The 25,036-nt window shown below is 49.0% G+C and overlaps 1 protein-coding gene across 2 annotated transcripts in view; it reads right to left on the bottom strand.

Moving 5' to 3' along the window:
• Positions 1 to 15,244: 15,244 nt before the first annotated feature.
• Positions 15,245 to 25,036, bottom strand: part of VCPIP1 (valosin containing protein interacting protein 1) — a 60,141-nt gene continuing 50,349 nt past the window's right edge. For both annotated transcript variants that reach the window (XM_068124722.2, XM_068124723.2), the window contains exons 5-9: positions 23,613 to 23,857; positions 21,893 to 23,426; positions 21,086 to 21,172; positions 19,391 to 19,601; positions 15,245 to 18,211 (exon numbers count right to left, since the gene is read on the bottom strand). In XM_068124722.2, the coding sequence (XP_067980823.1) occupies positions 17,587 to 18,211; positions 19,391 to 19,601; positions 21,086 to 21,172; positions 21,893 to 23,426; positions 23,613 to 23,857 (2,702 nt within the window). In that variant the 3' untranslated portion in view covers positions 15,245 to 17,586. The remainder of the gene's footprint in view (positions 18,212 to 19,390; positions 19,602 to 21,085; positions 21,173 to 21,892; positions 23,427 to 23,612; positions 23,858 to 25,036) is intronic.

The following is a 25,036-nucleotide window of genomic DNA, read 5'->3' as shown; positions in this document are numbered from 1 at the left end:
TCCACACACCTGTTCAGTTGCACACCTGTGCAATCACACCTGTTCAATCCTCAAACACACGGCATCATCTCATCTAACTACTCCCCTCTGAAACTTACGCTTCCCAGTCGTCCCTTTAACTATTGCGCTCCCTCGTCATTATAATCCACACTAATCTACCTGCGTCCCCACTACAGGTATCCTTGTCACTAACTAACCTTAACGTCACCTAATGTCATCTCTTCGCTAGATCCCTACACACAATATCCTAACCCACCCGGGCTAGTTTTCACTGCCATCAACCCCATAAGCTAGTGCTCCTTTTCCCCCCTGGTAAGGGATGGTGGATTTGCCATCCCACCACATCGGGGAGGTCCTACTATCAATTTCGCTCGTCCAAATCCAACAAATCAAAAATTTGTCATTTACTGCTAATCACCGTACCATCATCAAATTTTGCTTTTTTCTAATTTCGGGGCCAAAACACTATCCTCATCACCCGTCTACTTATTAGATCCTCTCGGTGCGCCAATTCCCTTCTAAAGCTCGGCTTCGTACAGCCGAGCAATGAATGCGGGTTGTTTTGTGCCAGCGGCTGGATACGTCCCGCATTCGGGGCAGGGACGGGGGCTTACCCGGGCCGAGATCCCACGCACCACCTTGACGCGGAGCCATCCAATTGCCCGATCTCGACCTGCCGGAACGTCTCAATAGGAAGTGGTCGCCATGACGACCCTTCCTATCGGGCTGCCCGCTCCGCCTAGTGGAGCCCGGACGCGGCCGTTCCAAGCGAGGCACAGCGTGGATCGCGTACGGCGGTCCTTTCGAACCCGCCGTGGCTCGGATCCCCGCTGGTTCTCACGGCACGCGAAGCCCGGCACGCACCGAGGGCCCGATTCGGCTATAAGTCGCTCTAACCGCTAACCCGGTTACCGTCGATGCCTCACCTGCATGCTTACATGCATACACTACCCCTTTCTTGCTCATACCTCCAGCTGTTCCCGAGCTCCTCGTACCTTTCCTTACACACCTCGGTACACTCATTCCGCTCACAGACTTGGTCACACACCTGACCACCGAACACCTTGGCACACATTCGTCGCTCGCACACCTCACCAACACACCTCTTCGCGCCCCTCCCTCGGTCACCTCCTCTGTGACAATCACAGGTGTGCTTTCACTCGCACACCCAACCACGTGCCTCACGACCAACTCAAGTGTGCATTCCCACACACGCTCTACCATTCCAGGTGTGCATCCTTCCATTCCAGGTGTACATCCTCGCTCACCTGTCACAACCAACTCACGCTCCGTGTCACTCTCACTACTCTCACCTCCACTCTCGGTCGCGCACTCACCCTTACTCTCGACAGCGCACTCTTTCCCCATGCACCTGTCCGTTACACACCTTTCTCGCGCACACTCTTGCGCACACTCTTCCGTTACATCCTCTGTAACACTCACCACAGGCGTGCATTCTCCCTTACTCTTGACAGCATGCGCTTTCCCCATGCACCCGTCCGTTACACACCTTTCTCGCGCATCCTCTTGCGCACACTTTTTCGTTACTTCCTCCATAACACTCACCACACCGCGCTTCCATGTGCTCCCTCGCACACGCGCTACTACCGACTCACTCTCGACAGCACACTCACTGGTCGGCGCGCACTTTTTCCTCACACACCCCATGGTCGGACATTCTCGCACACCTCGTTTTTCGCACACCTGACCTGTCACACACTTCACCAACGGCCTTTCACGAACACCCGGATCCATAGCAACCCCCAAGCCGACTGAAGCTTTCCTCACATCATATACATTGCCGAATATTTCGCCACTCACCTTGGCACCTTGTCTCCGCACCTCTTTTGCCACCTGCAAACTCTTTATTTGGTTAGTGAGCAGCACATCATGAGTTGAGCACCGACCTTGTACCAATTCCATTACCTCCTCCCGTATTTCTCTCTTAGTTTCTGTCCGTCTCTTCTTAATTTCACTCATCTCTTCTTCCACTTCCTCTAATTTTTGCTTCACCTCTTTTATTTCCCGGTGCGTCTCCTCAAGTTCGTCCTCTAAGGCTACCGTGACCGTCTCTATGTGCATCCTCACCTCTCGGTCCTTCGTCTCCATTACCTCTGTCACCTCGTCCACCCTCATCGTCAGTCCCTCACGTACCATCTGACATTGCCTCTGTGTCGCTATTAAGTCTTCCTTGATGTCTCTTTGTGTCGCTTTTAACCCTCCTAGTACCGCAGTGTTCCTTTGAACCTGCTCCACTAACTCCGTTTGTCCCTCTGTCAGCTGTTCCACCTCCTCCGTCAGGTCCTCTATGCCCCCTTGTAACCTCGCCGTATTATTTCTCACCTCTTTCTCCATACGCTTCTCACCTCACTTTACCTCCTCGCGTAGCCCCGAAACCTCCTCACTTACACCTCGTCGTATCCCCTCTTTCATCTCCTCCATCTCTTTTGTAGATGCCACCCTCATCTGTCCCAATTCATCCCTCTGAGCATCCAGTTTACTTTCTAACCCGATTTGCACCTCCTCTATCTGGTTCCCCATTCGTTTGATTTCCCTGGCAGATTGTTCCCCTATTTCCCGCAATTTGTCTTCCATCCTATTTTCTAACCCCATTAACCCATTTTTCACCTCTTTTATCCCGTTGTCTAACCCCTCAAAATTATTGTCTAACTTCCCAAATTTCTTGTCTAACCCCTCACCAGTACCCCTCGCTTCGTCCCTCATTACCCCCAATTGCTCACTCTGAGCCCTCATTTGCTCACTCTGAGCATCCATCCGGTTCCCCATTCCTAAAATTTGGTTTCTCATCCCCCTGTTCTCTTCCCTCTCCTCATCCGCCTTGACCATGAAGGCCTGCATCTGCTGCATGAATAGGCCCCAGTTCATTGGTGCTGCGGCCGCTGCTACGGTCACGGGCGCGGCAAAATTTGGTGCCGCTACACCCACGTGCGCGAGGACGCCATTTTGTGTGCCTGATACCCCCTCCACCACATTGCCAATGTTCTCCTCCTCTCTTTCATCCACATACATTTCCCCGAGGTCCTGGGTCGATTCTACCCCGTCTATCTCTCCCACCGGCATCCCGTCGCCTTGACCAGCCATGGCGCGATTTCAAAATTCGGGTTTTGTAAAACAAAAGCAATTTCGGTACTTTGTAATTTTGAGCGCGTTAAGCGCGCTTCGGGTCCAATCTCACTTCCTGACACCAATTGTTACTGATCGCGGTTTAGGATGTTGTTTGCCGAGCGAAGGCTCCGCGACCGAACAGTTGTTCCCCGACTCACCCGATTCACCCAGAACTTTGGCCGTATCGCACCGCAGCTGCCCAATCTGGAAAAGACTAAAACGACGAAATGCAAAGAGGAAAAGGAATAAGACGAGAAGACGGACAGAAGAGTAATTGGATTTATTATACACACAAGCAAAAAGAAAGCAGTCACGTTTATTTACAACACATAAGACGCAGGTGACACAGTGCAAATACTAGCTTATACAGACTTAATTAAATACCCAGGGACAAGACACACAGAACAAACTCACGTACACAAGAAGGGTGGAAAGGCAGGAGGTGGATGGCTGGAGGGAGAGGAAGGTCCAAGGGGGTCCTGCAGCACGATCGGCGCGTTTAGCAGCCGCCGTTCCTTCACGGCCCTGCTCAAAACCGCCGTCCAGGCCCCAAGCGGCTGTTGGGTGTTGTTGCTGCTGTGGCCGCCGCTTGCTTTGCCAGGACTCGTCTGACTCGTCTGGTCCAAACCCTCAACTCAACAACACTCTTGCACATCTCCCTGTCCAACCACTCTTTCTCTCTTGGTCCAACCACTCTTTCTCTTTCTTGGTCCAACCACTCTTTCTCTTTCTTGGTCCAACCACTCTTTCTCTCTCTTGGTCCACTCACTCCTCACCACCGACAACCCCACGCTTCTTGCGCGCGCGCCTTTATAGCGCCTCCGGCGATCAAGCCGCCGGCCTTTAGGACACGCCCATCGGTGTGCTCACCTCGGCCCTGGTTGGTCACGCGACCCTCTGGCTCCGCCCTTGATGACGACGGGCGGGCACGCCCCTCTTCCCCGACCGGCGCACATGTTCAATGGTGGTTTTGGAGGGGATGTAATTGGCAATCGAGGCTTGGCAATGACGAAAGGGGATGTGAAAGGAAATGGAGATTTTGGGGATGGGAATGAAAGGGGATCTATTCTCTTTCACTGGTGCAATGGAGTACTTCAATTAATGGGAGACACAGCCTTACCCTAAAACACAGAATAAGATATAACTATCGAACAGGGGTATTCTATTATTGGCTGACGTGTATGCTTGTGGACTAATTATGGGATGCCCTTTTACCTTTACACAGCTCCGGAGGCAGGGGGCGCAGAATAAACAATAATAATAATAATAAAGCACACAATCAAAAAAATATACAGTCCTCATATCCGCAACAATATATATATATATATATATATATATATATATATATATATATATATATATATATATATATATATATATGTGTGTGTGTGTGTGTGTGTGTGCATGTATGTATGTATGTGTGGCAGACACAAAAGCCCACTGGCGTGGTGACATCATTCCGCGCACCAAGTGGGCGGTGGCCACGCCCGAGGGGTAGGCGTGGCCTCATGATATACACCGGGCGCGCAGCCCGGAGCGCGCCAGTGTTACAGTGAGCTCCTGAAATAAAGACGCTTATAAGTTACCGCTTGTCCGCTTCCTCCTTGCTCGCAAGCAGCGCGCGTAACGCCGCGCTTTACTGGTGACCCCCTTGACGTTGGATCTGCCGGAGCGATCCTTCCACACGCGACGCCATTGCCATGGCCAACTTCATCAAACTCCATTGATTAATGACAAATGATTAATGTTCGCTCTTTCACGAGCCTCGATCTTGTATACAAAAAAAAAAAAAAAAAAAAAAAAAAAAACTTCCCGAATTTTGGGAGGCTCAGGCCGAAGTCTGGTTCGTCCAGGCCGAAGCCCAATTTCAGCTTCGGCGCCTCACCGGCGATGACACGCGCTATTGCCACGTCGTCGCCTCCCTCGGGCCCGGCACGGCCGCTCGAGTTGTGTCCGTCCTTCGCCACCCACCGGACGGCCACAAGTACGAGGCACTCAAGCGGCTACTCCGAGCCACGTTCGGCCTCACGGACGACGCACGGGCCGACCGCCTCCTAGATCTCCCCGAGCTCGGCGACACGCGCCCGTCGGTCCGAATGGACCATATGCTGTCACTGTTGGGCGACGAAGCCCCCGGTTCTCTATTCGCCGGGACCGGGCTAACGGAACCCCGAGCATTGGCAGCCGAGGCGGACAAGTACTTCGCCGCTTCGGACACGCGGGCGAGAGTCGGCGTGGCCGTCACGGCCCTCGTGGCTGATGCTGCTGATGCTGCTGCTGATGCTGCTGATCCACAGCCTCAGCTTATACAGCATACGCAGCATGCTGATACGCACCTTGTGACCGCCGCCACGCCCCGCCCACCGCCGCGGCGAAAACCGCCACCGTGGGGAAACCCGCCAACTCCACCGGCCTGGCGGAGCCAGCCGCGCTCCTCCAGCTCCACCACCTGGTGCTGGTTCCACGCCAAGTTCGGCCACGAAGCTCGGCAGTGTCATCCGCCATGCTCCTTCAACAGGTCGGGAAACGCCTGGGCCGGCGCTCAATAGTGGAGATGAGCGCCGGCCGTTTGAGCAGCCTGCTGTTCATAACGGACACCTTCTCCGGGCGCCATTACCTGTGCGACACGGGAGCGCAGGTGAGTGTCGTTCCCGCCGGCACGTCAGACAAGCACGCCGCGGGTGGGGGCCCCGCGCTGCTTGCCGCGAACGGGACGCCCATCCGTACGTACGGAAAACGCTGCCTCTCTCTGCGGTTCGGAGGGCAGGTTTTCCGATGGACGTTCGTCACTGCCGACGTGCCCATGGCACTGCTTGGCGCGGACTTCCTGTGCGCTAATGGGCTCCTGGTCGACGTCAAGCGCAGACGTCTTGTCCAGGCCGAGACGTTCAGCTCGCTCGCTTGTGCGTTGCCCAGCTCAACGAGCGGCTTGCCAAGCGGCTTGCCGAACGGTTCGGTTCCGGCCAAGTTGGTCTGTACGCTTCCGGCAGCGGACGCATTCACCCGCCTCCTCGCCGGCTTCCCGGCCCTCACGCGGCCCACCTTCTCGGCGGGGGCCGTCAAGCACGGGGTGGCCCATCACATCCCCACCGTCGGGCCACCGGTCTACGCCCGGGCACGCCGCCTCGAGCCGACGAAGCTGGCGGTGGCAAAAGCGGCGTTCGCTACCCTGGAGCGACTCGGCATCGTTCGGCGCTCAGAGAGCGCTTGGGCGTTGCCGCTGCACATCGTGCCAAAGCCCGGCGGGGGATGGCGACCGTGCGGGGACTATCGCCGTCTCAATGACGCCACGACTCCCGACCGCTACCCCGTCCCCCACATTCAGGACTTTTCCGCCCGTTTGGCGGGCATGTCCTTCTTCTCGAAGGTGGACCTCATACGTGGCTACCATCAGGTCCCCGTCAGGCCGGAGGACGTCCCGAAGACGGCGGTCATCACGCCATTCGGACTCTTCGAGTTCCTGCGCATGCCCTTCGGTCTGAAGAATGCGGCTCAGGCGTTCCAGCGACTGATGGACAGCGTCCTGCATGACTTGGATTTTGTCTACGTCTACCTGGACGATATCCTCGTCGCCAGCGCGTCCCGCGAAGAGCACCTACGCCACCTCCGCACGCTGTTCGAACGCCTGGGCCAGCATGGCCTGATTGTGAACCCCGCAAAGTGCCGGTTCGGCGCCACCATAATCGATTTTCTGGGGTACCGTGTCACCAGGCGCGGCACGGAGCCGTCCCCCTACCGGCCAAGGTGGAGGCGGTGAAGGGGTTTCCGCACCCCCGCACGATCAGAGGGCTGCAGGAGTTCCTGGGCATGGTGAACTTTTACCATCGGTTCCTGCCCCGTATCGCCCAGCTCCTGCGCCCCCTGCACGAAGCTCTCCGAGGTAAGCCGGGCAAAGGCGACGTTACCTGGACCGAGCAGATGGACACGGCGTTCACGGGCGCAAAGCTCACCTTGGCTAACGCCACCATGCTCGCGCACCCGGCGCCCGATGCACCGATCGCCCTCACCACTGATGCCTCGGACTACGCGGTGGGCGCGGTGCACGAGCAATGGGTGCGTGGAGCTTGGCAACCGCTGGCGTTCTTTAGCCGGCAGCTTCGCCAGCCCGAACGCCGTTACAGTATCTTCGACCGCGAGTTGCTCGGGCTTCACTTGGCGGTCAGGCACTTCCGTCATCTGCTCGAGGGCCGTGCGTTCACTGCCTTCGTCGACCACAAGCCGCTGATCTTCGCGATGGGCAAGGTCACCGAGCCGTGGTCGGCCCGGCAGCAGCGTCACCTCTCGGCCGTGTCCGAGTACACGACGGACATCCAGCACATCGCGGGGAAGGACAACCCGGTGGCAGATTGCCTTTCCCGGGCCGTCGCCCACGCAGTCCACCTCGGCATCGACTATGCCCGGATGGCAGCGGACCAGGCTGCTGACCCCGACGTCCAGGCCTTGCGGACCGCCGTCTCGGGCCTCCGCGTCACCGAGGTGGCGTTCGACGGCGCGGGCGCAGCCCTCTTGTGCGACGTCTCCCTCGGGCGTCCTCGCCCCATCGTGCCCGCGGGCTGGCAGCGCCAGGTGTTTGACGCCATCCACGGCCTGTCCCACCCGGGCGCGAGGGCCTCCCAAAGGCTGATCGCCGACAAGTTCGTCTGGCATGGCCTCCGGAAGGCCGTCCGCGGCTGGGCCAGGACGTGCCTCGCGTGCCAGCGCGCCAAGGTGCACCGGCACACCCAGGCCCCGTTGGCCCCGTTCACGGTGCCGGAACGCCGGTTTGACCACGTCCACGTGGACCTGGTGGGACCTCTGCCCCCTCGCGGGGTTTCACCTACGTCCTCACCATGGTGGACCGCACCACCGGTGGCCGGAGGCCGTGCCCTTGGCGTCGACAACGGCGGCCGATGTCGCGCAGGCTTTCATCGCCACCTGGGTCGCCCGGTTCGGCGCCCCCTCAGACATCTCGTCCGACCGCGGCCCCCAGTTCACCTCGGAGCTCTGGGGGGCGGTCGCGCAGGGGCTTGGGGTCCGGCTGCACCGAACCACGGCCTACCACCCCCAGGCTAACGGCCTGTGTGAGCGATTTCACCGCTCATTTAAGGCCGCACTCCGGGCCACCCTCCGCGACGGCGGCTGGGTCGACAGGCTCCCCTGGGTCCTGCTGGGCCTCCGGACGGCGCCCAAGGAGGACCTGCGCGCATCCGCGGCGGAGTTGGTCTTCGGGCAACCGCTGCGGGTGCCGGGCGAGTTCCTCCCCGACTCCACGGCACCATGGTCCGCGGCACAGCAGCGCTCCGCTCTGCAAGAGACCGCCCAGAGGTTCGCCACGGTGCCAACGGCATGCCACGGGCACCCACCGACGCACGTCGCCCCGGAGCTTCGCACGGCGGAGTACGTCTTCGTCCGCCATGATGCCCACCGGACACCACTGCGGCCCCCGTACGACGGGCCTTTCCGCGTGCTGGAGACCGGGGCGAAGCACTTCACCCTGGACATCGGTGGTACTCCTGAACGCGTTTCGGTAGACCGCCTCAAGCCGGCCCACCTCGACGTGGACCATCCACCGCCAGTGGCCCGACCCCCACGTCAGGGCCGCCCCCCTGCGGGCGGACCCCCGGCACCGCCCAGCCCCGCCGCCACGCCGCCCCCCGGTCCTGCACCCATCCCAGGGGCAGCCAGGGGCATCGGACCGATTGCTCAGTTTGGCCGGGCGGCCAGCTCAAGGAAGAGTCCTGGTTGTTCCAAACTTCTTCCATTTAAGTATTATGGAGGCCACTGTGCAGAACTAAGCACTAAGCAGCAGAACTTTTTTTTGTAGGCTTCCCCAGATCTGTGCCTCGACACAATCCTGTCTCTGAGCTCTGCAAACAGTTCCTTCGACCTCATGGCTTGGTTTTTGCTCTGATATGCATTGTCAGCTGTGAGACCTTATATAGACAGGTGTGTGCCTTTCCAAATCATGTCGAATCAATTGAATTTACCACTGGTGGACTCCAATCAAGGTGTAGAAACATCTCAAAGATGATCAAGAGAAATGGGAGGCACCTGAGCTAAATTTCAAGTGTCATAGCAAAGGGTATGAATACTTATGTCAATGTGATATTTCAGTTTTTTATTTTTAATAAATTTGCAAAACTTTCTAAAGTCCTGTTTTCTCTTTGTCCTTATGGGGTATTGAGTGTAGATTGATGAGGGAAAAAATGAATTTAAACGATTTCAGCATAAGGCTGCAACATAACAAAATGTGAAAAAAGTGAAGGGGTCTGAATACTTTCTGAATGCAAGAAAGTCCCGGAACATGGCCGTGGCGATGAAGACAATGAATAGAGAAATGTCAGCGCACAGCCATCTCCCACCAAAGTCCAGAATCAAACAGGCACAAGATGGAATCGTCAGCGCACAAGAGACTAGCGGCAGAGTACACGAGGAGAAGAAAGGAGGATCCAAAGAGGACAAAATGCCAGCCAGAGTTCTTTTATTGGCCGTCTCGTGACGTCATCGGCCCTCTCCACCAATCAGCGGGTAGCTTCTTGCTCCTGCCTTCCTGTTGGTCAACTCCTGCCAAATTGCGAGTTGATTCTTGCTCCGCCCTGGCCAATCACGGCTCCTCGGGGCGTGTCTTTGGCCTGCCTGTCTTCTGTGGTGATGTAGCTGGTGCGTCCAAATGGCCGTGCTTAGAACTGGCTTCCGGTTGGTTCTTATTGTTATTTACTGAAATTCCAATGGGCACTTCCTGCGCTAGTGTCTATTGCGGTGCCATAAGGGACAAAGGATAAATCACATAGGGTAAGACATACAGGGATAATTTATCCTTATTCCCTAGCTAAATAACATGCCCCGCCCCCTCGTGACGGGGACAGATATACAACTTCATCCGACATCTGGGCTAAACAAATACTTATTACATGGGGTGATTCTACCCGACATCTTGAGCATGTTAATTTATACATCCTACCTGTTCTAAGGAATCTCTACCACACCGACATAACAATATCATCGAACCTGTCATATATCACAATCGCCATGCTCTACCTGTACGTTTTTCATTCAGTGTGAAACACAAACAATCCGATTGTTAAAATGATCATAAAATATCGACAGCATCGGCGTTACGTCTCTTCCAACAAAACGGTACATACCCAACGCTTGTGGGGTATAATCTAGATTACAGTAGATCTTCCCTCCGTTCTGTAAGTAAAACTTACCTCAGGGATGTCGGGATTCCTCCAAATTTCTTCGTTTAATGTTATAAGCAGCATTAGCGACTGTTTAAAAAGCTAATCATGTGTGTTTGTGGTTTATAATATTTTACAAGCCCGGCTGTGCCACTGTTAGACTTTCGGTCTTGTTTTCAAGTGATTCTTCACCATTGAGAGATGGGGCCAAAAATGATACAAAGCACGATATCTCAACTAGAACAATGCGACTGTGTCGCCAATATGCCTCCGCATCATCCCACAACGGGTAGATGCCATCACTCTGCATATGTATGGGTAGGGGATTACGTTTGTGAAGTTTAATGTTGATCGGATAGGTTCGTTTTTCTATCCAAGATGGCTGCCAAACCACGTGACCTATGACATCATAATTTTCAAACTACATGCAACAGTGCTGTTAGATGATATTTGTAAAATTTCGCATCGATAGGGTGAGCGGTTTCAGAGATATAATTATTTAATATTTCCCTTCAATCCAATATGGCTGCCAAACCATGTGACCTATGATGTCATAAATTTAATATTTCGATATAAATTGGTCATAGATCATGTGCATGCAAATTTCAGATTTTTAGGATAAAGAATTCGATTAAAACATTTTTGGCTGGTATTCCACTTCACCTATGATGTCATCTATCTCATGCTTTTGTTCCCCCATTGGGAGTACTTGGCAATGTGCCAAGTTTCAAATTTTTCCATTCAGCGGTTTCTGATAATAATTTTTTTCTTTGCTTTTAATCCAAGATGGCTGCCATACCACGTGACCTATGACGTCACAGTTATCATAAATACATTCTGCATGGGTGTCACTCCTACCCTGAGAGTTTAGTCTCAATCGGACATATGGTTGCTGAGAAAAACGAGGTTTAGCCCGTACGGAAGGATGGACGGACAGACAGACAGACAACCCGAAAACATAATGCCTCAGGCAACTTTGGCGGCAGAGGCATCAAAATTTATGGACGCTTTATGACGAAATTAGGTGGATGAGTTGGGTAAGTGAGAAGAAGAAGCCACTTCGATTTTGGTTAAGGTCCGAATCCAGATCCAGGCCCATCAGTGGGATACAAAACATAAACTGTTCAGCCTAGCGGAGGTATGTACGAATTGTCACCTTGATTACCCAATGTACCCTCCCTCCCCTGCCCCTCATAAATAGAAAATATAACAATTGTGGGAGGAATTTGTAATTTGTTCATGGGGAAACTAATTTGTCCACACACCGCCATGAAGATTCGCCTCTTTTGGCGAAGGACACCATGGGATCTATAACATGCACCGACTAATGATAGCAGGCGGGACACCCGGCTTAACGTGCTCCCCAAAGGACGGCGCACACACACACTGATAAATCACCGTGCCTATGACGCACCGCCATGACACTATGTACCGTATCTGTGACGCATCACCATGACACCATGTACCGTCTGTACCACGTGACCTATGACGTCATAATTATCTTTAAAATATTCAACAGGAGGGGGGCGTTCCTATGGTGAAAATTTCGTGTCAATTGGACCAAGAATTGCAGAGGGAAAAAAATTCATACTGATCGAATCAAGCATTATACTTGTCGAATTATGACGTCATGATTAAGGTACCGATGACATCAACATTAACATATCTTATTCCCCATGGGGAGTACTTGACAATGCACCATGTTTCCATTTTTTTCCATGGAGCAGTTTCAGAGATAAAAAGGCACAACGTTTTTGGATTTTTCCAAGATGGCGCCCGTACCACTTGACCTATGACGTCATAATTACGATTTAAAAATTCTACAGGAGGAGGCACTCCAATGGTGAAATTTCATGTCCATCGGACTAACAAAAAAACAAAAAAACGCCTTTCGAGGCCATTTTTCCCACAGGGTGCGGATTGGCCTTTTTTGGGCACCGTGGTCCCCTTTTTGAGGCAATGTATTGCGGCTGGATGCCCTTCCTGCCGCCAGCCCTGTTGGTCGCCTCTTGCAACACGCATGGAATTACCAGTGATCTGGTGCTCAATTTGCTGACCTCAGAGAGATGGCAGGCTGAGTCAACCCACCTGGCATTGGTTCGGCAATCGACCGGGATTTGAGCACAGGATCCTAGGATCCCAAGCTGGTACCCTAACCACTAAGCCAACACCAGGCTGTCCATTGGATGAACAGTTGCAGAGAATCTTTTTTTACGGCGTAGCCCATCGGGCGAAGCCGTTTAGAACAGTGTTTGTCCGTCCGTATGTAGGTATGTATGTACGTATGTATGTCCCCTCAAACGTATACCAATCAGAGCTGAGGATCTGGTCACATGACAGGGTCACATAACGTACTGCAGTCTGCAGCTGACTCTCCACACTCCGCCATTTTGATTTATATGCCGTTCATGCTGAACATATCGTCGAACTCGAACCTGTTATATATCACAATCACCATGCTCTACCTTTTCGTTTTTCATTCAGTGTGAAACACAAACAAACCGATTGTTAAAATGATCATCAAATATCGAAAGCATCGGCGTTACGGATCTTCCAACAAAACGTTATGTAGAGGCCTTATGCGTTATGACTTATCTTCAGACCGCTTCGGACAAATTAGGCCCAGGTTCCTTAATACAGTAGTGTATCGTTTCAGTCACATGGTTTTTTTGGGGTGTTTTATTTGTGGGGTTTTTTTTGTATACAAGATCGAGGCTCGTGTGAGAGCTAACATCAATTACAAAAAAAAAAAAACGGACACACAAAACATACAATAAAGGGAGCGGGAGACAAGATGGGGAGAGAGAGGGAAGCACTCAAGTACAACAGCAGAGAACAGGGACATCGGGAGATCTGTGGGAGGGAGAGGGCTTGGGAGGGAGGCATGGGAAAGGGGGCGGGGGGGGTGGGAGAGGTATAAAACACATGGATACTGCTAGGACTTCCAGGAAAGAAGTCGGTATTTCAAAAAAGTGGATCTGGGGTGAATTAACGGTGGTAGAAAAGATCAAGGTTTTGGATGGGGGAAGATAAGAGATGGTTGTGAACAGCTGTTTTAAAGACCTGGAGGGAGGAGTGGGATTGAAGAGAGTGAGGGAGTTTGCTCCAGAGGCGGGAGAAAAAAGGAATGAAAGAGTGAAGGTGAGCAGAGTCTTGATTTTGGCAGTTTAACCATAAGAGGGTTGCTGGCAGATTTTGTGCGACCTGTGGGAATATTTGGGAGACACAGCACAGACAGAGCTGGAGGAGCTAGGCCGGAGAGGAGTCGGTAGAAGACAGAAAGACCACCAACCTGCCTGCGGTGAGTGAGTGAAAGGCCCTCAGAATCAGCTTCATTATAATAATAATAATATAGGCTAGTAAATATCACCATAATACTTTAATCCCAATGTCATGAATGGAAGGTTAATGGATTGAAGCGGTGTATGGTTCCTGATCAATGATGAGCGATGTTCGGCACTAATATTAATAACCGAGGAAGTCGGGAATTAGCCTCAGCTTTTTTTATTATCGTAATGTCATTTTCGAAATAATGATAACGTAGCATTAATATTACAGTGAATCTAATCGTAACAGTAATCCCTTCGTTGTGACTGCAAACTTACTGGAAGTTCAAATTTATCAGTTTTGTGGCCATTACGTCTATGATTTCATGACGACGGCTGATTCGACCGACTAACATTTTAATTACATTACAGTCTCTCTATGATCAGGTCTCACGAACATTGGGTGTGTTCATTTACCAAGGTTCTTGTGGAGAGATCACCAAGTGGTTTAAGCATTCGAGCAAGCATTCAATACAAAACCGTTAATGAACGGCTGGCTTGGCAAGCGCTGGGTATCTGCTTGGTAAATGAGCACACTCAACCCTTGTGGGGTACATAGATTACAGTAGATCTTCGCTCAGTTCTGCAAATAAAACTTACCTCACGGATGTTGGGATTCCTCCAAATTTCTTTGTTTTATGTTATAAGCAGCATTAACGACTGTTTGAAAAGCTAAACATGTGTTTGTGGTTTATAATATTTTACAAGCCCAGCTATGCCACTGTTAGACTTTTGGTCTTGTTTCATACTGATCAGATGAAGCGTTGTACTTGTCGAATTATGGCGTCATAATGAAGGCACCGATGACATCATTAACATTTCTAAATTCCCCATGGGGAGTAATTCACAATGAGCCTTGTTTAAATTTTTCCCATTGAGCTGTTTCGGATATAGAGCATAGAGGTATGACGTTTTTCCAAGATGGCGTCTGTACCACGTGACCTGTGATGTCATAATTAAGAATAAAAAAACTCCAGGGGGAGGCGCTCCTGTGGTAAAATTTCGTATCAATCGGACCAAGTTGCCAAGAAAATGAATTTTAAAAATGCAGATACGCGCGTACGCATTCGAATGCTTCACCCTGCTTTTCGCTTCACGAGCGCAGGGTAATTAATCACTATTAAAGCAGAAAAATGCTTTTGTCAAACCGGTTTGGCGACTTGAGGTTTTACATCATTCTTCCAGGACACCCCACACTAACCCCCACCTTCCTTTTGTTCATCACACTTTGACGTCACATCCCTTTGCTTTGCTAAAGACAGCGGATTAACATGACGTTTACTTCACGGATCAAGAACCGTTTGATCACATCTCCACTTGCTGTAACTCGTCCCGATGCTTTCCTTTATCGGTGGTGATATCCATGGTAATTAGGTCATGTACACACAACCATTGGTGTGAACAACGACTCCGTTTACAGTGCTCAAACGAAAACGGCGAGCCAAACTGCTGCATATCTACCTGCAAAGCGACTGCATGTAACGTGTCCTGTACCAACTTCCAATAAAGCACAGGTAACAGGAGTAGCTGCAGGCAGTACCGGACAGAAAATAGCCGCCTCCCCCACTCCCAAAATAGCCTCGGTGTGCAAACCTGGGGGGGACACATCAATCGACTCACAACGAGAGCGTGTTAGCGTTGAAAAGAAAGCATTTTATTGCGCGTTAATGAATGACATCATCGGCGAAACACCTCAAACAGGTATTAAGTGGGCATAGTGCACGTGCAAGTGCCACGGCTTTGCATCTCTTCTCGGTGAGCAATGACGTCACACCCAAATAAATAACTTTCAAAGTGAATTGTTATCTACAAATACCAATGTCGAAGGAACGCTGCAAATAGCCGCGGTGCAATGCAAGTCCATGGGAACGGGTTCATCAAAACAAGCCACAGGTACACGAACCTCCATTCAAACTATCTGGCACGCTAAAGGTATCAATGACGCAATCAGGTAAAGCATTTTTTTGCCATCGGTTGGCATATTTCACAAAAGGCCAAATAACAAAAATCTAATTTATTGCCCAACGAAAACATATGAAAGTTTCCAATAATTCCTACTGTCCCCCAAAAACAATTCCAGATCTACAGCTCATAATTATTGGATGGTTCAAATGTGTCTTGGAAAACAATGCACAACAGGTGTAGGTTTGGTCTGTTTCAACTTTGAACCACCCCCATTATCTGTTCATTAATCAGAAAACACTTCAACTTCAATTTGAACGCTTTTAAGGACTGAACAACCAAAATGACACTTTACAAACTAAGTTGCATTTTAAATCTTTTCACTCGTTTTCACCTGCAAATTTTAGAGTACAAGAAGAGGAGCAAAAAATAAATAAATAAGAAAGTCTGTGCCAGTACAACTACTTACTGGTCTTGCGGTGCCATGTGACAAATAATCATCATCACAGAAAGTATCTCTGGGAAGTTTCTGCCAACTTTATAGACTTGTGCGAAAATGCAGCTGTGGCTGGAACTGCAATTAAAGTTCACATTCACCTTATGGTTTAGCAGCAATGACAACTAACCAGGTATTATTTTTGTGGACAAACTGATATGCAGTCCAAACAACGGGTTAGTTCAAAAAAAATAAAAATGTTTTGCCAAAAAAAAAAAAAAAATCGAAAGTGCTTCCGTTTTTTAACGAACCCGTTATTTGGTCTGCAGGTCAAAATTGGTCCACACAAATATACCTGGCTTAGTTCGCATTGTTGCTAAACCAGAAGGTGAATGTGAACATTAATTGCAGTTCCAAGAACCTGCTTGGTTTTCATAGACTCGTCGAACTGTCGGATTCCGGTTGACCCGCTTTTCATCTTCTCCATTTGTCTATGTGACGTACTGGATCTTTTACAAACATTCAGGATCTCTATACTCTTATGGTTCTTCAAGCAAAAAAATCCTGCCGCTTTCACTTTATAATCACCCTCCTGGAAACTATGCAATATAAGAACAAGACAAAACCATGTGCAGAAGTATTCCTTGAATGATCCCAAAAAATTTTTTTTATTAATAATAATAAAATTAAGTGGTTGAAAGGGTAGAAAGAGTAGGGAGGAAGAAGCCTGGAAACAAATATATCGTTGTTCCGTTTCCTACTCCCAAGGCGCACGTTACACAGCTGAGTTTCCAAGCCTGCACCTACGATGCAATAATCAGATGGAAACCAACAGAGTAAAACACAGAAAAGTACGCTTCCCGCACTACATAAAATAGCAGATGCCGGAAGCAAAAAGAATATATTGCACTGCTGGAAATGAAGCAATATGACATTACACATGCCCTTTATGTAATGTCACATTGCGGACGAGTGTCACGAATATCGCAGACGCCGTGGTCAAGAAGTAGATGCAAACGGGTGAACAATCGCGTGTTTGCAAGGGCAACTTCCATCAACACACATCAAAAATAACAATAAAAGAATAACAATAATACAGTTTGGGCAAATTTCATGGCTTTGCCATGTCGACGTAACGGAAAGAGAAAAACAACAAGAATGTCAAAGAAAATAATCCCAAACAAAACTGCCTTTGCTGGATTTTTGAACATAGGTGCATGTAAGGATGGGGGAGGAAATCATGGCATCAGACATCCCTGGATTTATTCATGCCAAAAAAGCAAAACTTTAATTATTTTTTTAGTCCACTAAGTGTCCATGTGGAATGTCCATGTCGCGTGCTTTACATCTCAAAAGTATGTACTGTATATACACACAGCATGTGAGAAAGATGCTCATTAGTTTGATCAGAAGCTAAAAGCTGCCGAGGAGGGATGATTAGAGTAAGTGGGATCTCAAGCACGATCTCTGCAAAACCAGAAGCTTGCTCGGTAAATATATGGGAGCTTCAACACCACAGAATTGGACCATCTTCTGGGGGGGGGGGGGGGGGGGGGGTGGGAGTGGGGGTAATTACACGTGAAGTAGTTCAGATGCAATTATGGCATATCACAATCCGACAAATACTTCTCGCTCATTAGGAGCCACCTTCTTTCTGTGCTATGTCATCATCTTGACTTTCCATTTCCTCTGCATCCTCAGCATCACTATCTCGTTCCATCCTCATCTCCTGGGAAATCCAAGGAGGCCGAGTTTCCTCTTTTGCATGCACTTGCTGATGAGGAAAGATCCTTGAAGTTTCACCTGTGGCCTCTCCGGCAGCAGCACCTCTGCTCCCCGGCTCAACACCTTCCATAGCTGCGTGTATGGAAGACAGCATCTCCATAAGGCGTCTCCGCTGGGTTTCGATTGCTTCTGGAGCCAAGTCAGAATGGCTGGGCTTTCCTGTACTTCCAGTGGGACGGCGGGCTGTGCTGAATCCTGGACCAACACGCATCATGCTATCCATGCCTCCATTCTGGGAATCCGTCACCGACTTGAATGCAGGGTCTGAAGATCCGAGAGGCTGTGGTCTGGCAAGGCGAGCTTCAGGTGCAGTACCTCGTCCGTGGCCAAGGCTATGACCTTTCCCATGAAAGGCTGGTATGGTGTGTTGCTGGTCAGAACGCCGGACAACAGCACCACCACTGCCCAACCGGAAGCCTGAGGTAGTCAGCGGGCTGGCTGAACGGGTACTATGCGATGGACTGCCCTCGCGGCTTCTGCACAAACAAAGCCGGGAGGAAATGCCACACGTAAATAAGGGAAGTATAATGTGGAACAGCAAATGTAGAGGAAGTGCCATTTAAAGAAACATGTGAGTGAAGAAGTGCACTGCAAAAGAACAGGTGAGGGAAAAGGTCATCAACTTATTACAATGTGAAATATCATCGATTTGCACTAACTTCTTTCACTTCACTCACTAATCCTACCACACTCGAATATCATCCAATGCCCTTTTCTCTCATCACTTTATCTTCCACTTCCCAACAAGAGAATGTGTGCATCAGTGTGTGTCTCCACCATAACTCCAAAACCATGAAACCTAGCGGCCCCAAACTTTGCAAGTACACCAAGGGAACTCCACGGGAGTGCATGAATGAAAAATGGATGTTTGGGTAAATATAAACACCCCTTTTTGAAGATAAGTAATGGGAGAGCGCTCAACATGCTGCTTTTGCAAGCCATGGTGATATAGCAGACCTTTCTTTCTTTTCACATACGCAGTTTTCACATTTTTGTGCGATCTACTTTCATTATATTAATATAGTTATATTAAAATACCGACAAAAATATACCTAAAAAAAACAGCTTAGAAATTGCATTTTATGACTTTAAGGATTTCCTTTGGTGAAAACATGTTTTTTGCTTTGACCGGCCTCACACCTTCATTTTAACGTGAGTTGTTTTCATTTCTGGTAGTCGCTAAGAGATAAAGACTTGGTGAAAACAAATTGTGTGAAAATCTGTTCACTTTTGATTGATTTACCACGTCGAGTGACTTTACATGATGCAATGCTTAAATGGTCCTTGTGCTCTTCATGTAGGCCTTGCCTCCCCCCTCTTCCTCCCCTCACTCTCCTCCTCAATTTCCCCTCCCCTACCCTTCCATTCCATACCATTTCCCGCTCCCCCTACCATCTCCGTGTCCTTCACGAAGACTAGGTGACCTATCCCCCACACCCTGTCCAAATTACAAAATTCCTGCATCAGTGCCACAGCTGCACCCCCAGCAAATTATGCTGCTCAAATCCATGTGCTGCATATTGAAGAAGACTAAGAAGGGAGCATTATGTGATGAACAGGTAGAGCCATGTGCTGCATATGAAACAAGAAGATAGCATTATGTGATGAACAGGTAGCGAGCACATGCAGTATATAGTTGTGCTTTTTAGAATAACCTGCTTCTGATGAGCCCCGGAAGGCTGCCCTGGTCAAAGTCTGCACGGCTTTCCAGAGCCCGGGCCAGCATAGGATCATGGTCGAGGTTGGGTCCAATGACGTGGTGCCCATCTGGCTCTAGGCAAAGCTCAAGACTGTCAGTGTTGCCATTATAAACGAGGGTACGGCCGGGAAGTTCAGGCAAAGTGGTGTGCTGTCCATCTGCAAGACCTGGTGCACAAGCCCAGACAGAGCATTCTTAACAGAACATGTACACCACTATTAACACAACATCTTATTACAGTTTGTACAATTGCCAATACACAGAGATATACAAATTTGCTGAGAAAATAGAATTGACACGCATGAATATGGGAGAATTCAAACAAGTACATCGTGGTACATCTCAGAAGACGTGTCAGAGCAATATTGATAATCACGCATACTATTATTTGCTTCAGTTCGACAAAACTTAAACACTTGGTGTTACAACTAACCTTGAGGTAAGAACCCCTCTTCCACCCCCTCCCCCCGCACCCCCCCCCCCCGCCCCGCCACGCCCACACACCTCTCCATACCTTCAACCACCCAAAAAGGAACTTTCTTGACTTTGAATTTATCATTTGGCAAAGCTGACCCCACCCCTATGTTCACAACACAAATTTACCTACATGGATTACCACATTCATAACCACTCAGCATTTGTCATTTGTGCCACAAGACAACAACTTTGCACATGTTAGCAATGATGTGGAAGCTTAAATCAGTAGTAATTAAGAAATCCTAATATATTAAATAAGACAATTCTCTGTATGTCTGGTGGCTATGTATGTATGACGTATGTACATCTGAAAATCAAAGAAAAAAAATCAGGGCTGACCCGAATTCTATATAATTTTGCACACGTGTTAGTAGTACCCAGGGGTCAGGTCACGGGCACAAATAACTCCCCACCCTAACACCCATTTAAGGGGCGGGGGGGGGGGGGGAGGGAGTGGAGTCGACAGACAACTTACCAATGCTCCAGAAGGGAGCGGGTGTTTCTAGTGTTCATAAATTTGACTCCAAATTCAGCGAATCAGCCTACACACACAGCCTCACTAATCGTACAATGTTGCCTATTGTTTGTTTGATGAAGCCCAAACGTAAATCACAAAAGGTAAAGTTACAACTTTCATGATTCCATTGCAAACTAATGCACACTTTCAATGATGCAAGTCACTATTACATCCCGAGACACCTTGAACCATTCCAGATGAGGTCACAGGCCTATGACCCAATTCCAATGGTGGATAATTTCGGTTCTTTCAAGTTTAAACGATTCAGCCATTACACTGACAACGCATGTAATCTTCTGTCTTTGACGATATAAATTTTGGATTTTGGGCCTGCTGCATCTGTTTGTGAAACTCAACTGTATTTGGGCAAAACATGCACAAACATTTTAAACTAGTGGATATACTGGTCAATGACAGGTGATGGGATGGTATTGGATTGATAGGGCACGAGGCCCGCAGAACAACAACAACTATCCCGTGTCTGTTGGGCTTAAATCGACATCCACCGGGATGCCGTCCTGGATGGCGATCACTTTGAGTAAGGCCTACTTTTGATTGTACAGGCTGCATTTTAAATGTTTTGGCAATGGAAAATAAAAATAAATAAATGAATAAAGCACACAAACACAAAACACATCAAAAACACAAAGGTCTCACCAAATTCCTTCTTCACCCTCATGTAGAAGACTCCTCCAGGCACAAAAAGGTATGGAAGCTTCTTCACATAAGACCACATATCCTGCCCTGATGAGGAAAAAATACATGTATCTAAGAGCAGGGCATTTTTCAACAAGTCGACATAAATTGCAGTACTGTCAGTATCCAGGCATAAAAGATCGATGTCAGTCCAAACTATAATGTCCGATCTGTGCAAGGACGCCGGTTTTAATTGGCTTATCGTAACTTCTGTACTCAAGACATAAGCCAAAATAGTCCAGTAGTTAAGACTTCCTGCTCTGTCCTAGAATAATTAAAGCCATGGGAAATTAAAAGGCGGCCAAATGCACACCATCAAAGAGCTATCAGGGAATATTGGTGTTAAAATTCGAGAAAAAAAAATAGCAGCGTCGAATCCTCCATTATCTTTCAGCAATTGTCGAATATTTTCCCTGATCAAAGCACATACAAACTGTCCAAAGTCTGGGATATTGTTTTTACAGCTACAACGAGAACCAATAACGTTGGTTTGTTTTCAATTTCCCATCGGTCAGTTTTTCTAGGGCCAGTGCCTTCAAATTGGGTCCTAAAGTACAGGCGACGATTCCAGTGCTGCATGCCTCAGTAATTGCTGCTCGAAGATGAAAACCCAAGGGACGCATGCTAGTTTGCAATTGTTCATCCGAATCGGTCGTCCAATTATCTATTAAGGTTTGTAACAGCGGCTCAGTAAATAATCAGGAGGAAAAGGAAACGATTGCCCACAACTGAACACCAAGTGCTCATTTGCTGCCAAAGAACATTCACCTGTCAGGGTGAGAAGCAGCTGCAGAGAGGACAATTCCAGATCAACGCTGTCCTCTTGTGCAACCTCAGAAGGCTGCAGCATCCTTGATGTCCTGACTGGCGAGGTCACCCCATCACTTTCCCGATGCTGTACCTCTCTGCCCGACCCAGGATCAGACCTTGCAGTTGTTCCCATGCCTGCTGTCCCTCCCAGCACCTCCACGATGATCCTTTCACCATGCTCCAAAGGCAATGGCTGACCCTCATCATTTTGTGCTGGCGGAAGCAGTTCTTGAGGAGGGAATCCATGTCGAAGGCGCTGTAGCTCCGGAGGAATGCCAAGAGCATTCTCAATGCTGTCTCGAAATTGAGCGAAGGTTGTATCTGGTGCAAGAGTCAGGGTGGACTGCCGACCATCGGCAGTAACGACTCGTACCTTGCGTGAGCCATCAGCTATTAAGACTGGCCGTGGAGGATTTGCAGGCATCGTTGCTGTACTCTGGTGGCCTGTGCTAGCAACGTCATTCTGCAAGCGTGCTATTCGCTCAGCTGAAGATTTGCGCTGTTGAACCACAGCATTTTGAGTGATGCGCTGTTGCACATCACGTTCCGTTTCACTCATAGTCAACTCTTCCTTGTGAAGAGTTTTTGTTTTAGGCCCAGTAAGAATTATCTTTGAGGGTGGCATGTTCTCCAATTTTGAAGCGGAGATGCGACGTGGTGAACAGACAGCACCCTGCCTGTCAGTCGCTTCGGCTTGCTCTCCATCCTCACTCAGAGTGATAGGGCGATATTCATCAGGATTCCGTGAAGCCGTCTGATGAAGAATCGTATTTACCACCTTCTGCACAAGCACCTCGCTGCCAAACTCTCCTGGAAAGTGCTGTGCCACAAGACGTGTTGCCTCCGCATAAGCATTGCTATTCAGTGCTGGGTTTGCTTCATGTTGAAACCAGTAAACAAGCTCACGAACGACACGCCCATTCCATTCTAGTGTCACAGGAAGTGCCTCTGGAAGATTGTCATATTCACGGCCCTCCCAGTAGTGTTTAAATCCACAGCCACATTTGCCCTCAGTCGAATGCGTTATGGTTCTGTCACCATTTCGATAACAGACAGAACCATCAGATGATACCCGACGCACAGTGCCCGACTGACACCATGCACAGCGGGGCAGCTCGCTGCGTATGTGGTCCACTGATAGGCAGTCTGCGTCAACATCATAAGAGCACACGAGGCCATAGTGCGGGAAGCTGTAGCTTTTGTCAGACCTCAGTGTGCCATGGACCCGCCGTGCCATCTCCCGGAGCTTCCCACCTGGTGACAGCCAATCATCTGGCACAGCAAATTCTAGTAAAGCCTGGCAACTGAGGCAGCGGAAGAGGCGCGCCTCCTGCAAGGCATTACGTGTCGGTGCTACAACATCCATCTCATCACGGACACTTGGCCAGCGGTAGATGTAACGGCGAGCATCAGAGACGAGGGAGGATGGAAGGCCATGTTGCGCAACATAGACCTCCTCCATTGAGGCCACAAGACGTCGAATGTAGCTTTGCTGTGAAAATGACAAAACGAGGGAAAACCAGTCAAGGGGAGGCATGAAGTGTACAATGGATCGAGGAGTTAGTAGGGAGTGGCAATGCAAAATAATACATCACAAAATATGAACCCATTAAAGATGATTGATAAAACAGAAATATAAATAACAATCAGTTAAATGGCCTGTTCTGGCTCTCCAAACCTGCAACTCTCGCTCCCCACCAATGGTGCAGAAACCACGATCATCAAACTGCACATAGGTGTGCAGAAGAGAGTGTGGCACTCCCCAGGGCTTTGGCACGATGAAGCCAGGCAGACACGGTGCCGGACGACCACGGACACCAACCAGAGGGATGTAGTGGTTACGGTCTGCACTGCTCCATGCCAGGCATAGTGGCGGGTTTAGCCGGCCATCTCGATTGCGGCAGAGCCGATCATCTACCAAACCTACGCACAAAAGAAAGCACTCGCAATGTTGGCATTTTCATCAAGCATTTTGAACCTCCGTAGTTAATTTAATATGCAAACGACCATACTAAAATAACAAACAAATAATTGCCAGCTTTGATCCATGGATGAACTTTGACTTTAACTTAAATCTCACACCTTTTGGATTGGGTGTCAGAGTCTTCTTCAATTCAAAGTTTAAAAGTACCGTCAGTAAATGTTCAAATGCTTAAATGAGAATGATGATTTTTCAAAGCAGTATTATCTACAAAAGCCGATGACCAGACATGAAGGTTACAGCTATTCTGTGCACAATTGTACAGTTTTGTTCAGAAATTTCAGATGCAAAACAATTATTTGCAGCTTCAGAAATAAAAACACAAGGGCAATACCCCTGGCGCTCACCTGGTGGAATAAACAGTATACTGCACTGACTAAAGGTATTTTAAACCAATTTCAATGCTTGCTCGAAGACACGGCAGCATGTAGAATCATACTATCATAATCATAAGACTTTAAACAAACAAAAAAATACCTATTTTGGGGGGCACCCCCCTCCCAGTGTACCTCCTCAGTCCCCAATTTTTCCAATGCCTTGAACAAATGTTGGTACATCACAGGTGATGAAGGTTGTGGTTAAGTTTCATCGGTATTGCGTGTGTAGTTTCCGAGGAAAAAGCAAATTCCTATTTTGGGGGGGTCAAACCTGGATCCACTTTGACCCCAGTAAACCCCCTTAGACCCCGATTTTTTAAATACCGTGAACAAACTTTAGTCACAATACAACTAATATAATTTGTGCCAAATTTGGTCGCAATCCCATCAGTGGTTTCAGAGAAGTTTCAAGTGTTTACGGACGGACTGACGGACGGACAGACGGCGCACCATCACATAAGCTCCCCTGAACTTCGTTCCAGGTGAGCTAAAAATAAAACAATTGTGAAGCTTTCCTTCTATTAGGCTTTCCACTTCTGAAAATATGTTTTCACTTTTCCATTCCATCATGTGTTTGATCCTGAGCATCACATCACCATAATGTATGCAGATTGTTGCAAAGGCAAGCCTCTGTTATTAACAAAAATAAATAATAACCTAGAAAGCATCTGAAAATGCAAAGCCTGTCTGCGTACGTTTGTATTCAGACATCTTCTTCTTCTTCCGTGTGATCAAAATAATGAA

Source organism: Myxine glutinosa, chromosome 8 (genome assembly GCF_964187855.1).
Source record: "Myxine glutinosa chromosome 8, kmMyxGlut1.1, whole genome shotgun sequence".
In the NCBI taxonomy this organism is placed as follows: domain Eukaryota; kingdom Metazoa; phylum Chordata; class Myxini; order Myxiniformes; family Myxinidae; genus Myxine; species Myxine glutinosa.
The sequence above is the reverse complement of the archived record's forward strand: the minus strand, read 5'-3'. Positions and strand labels throughout refer to the sequence as shown.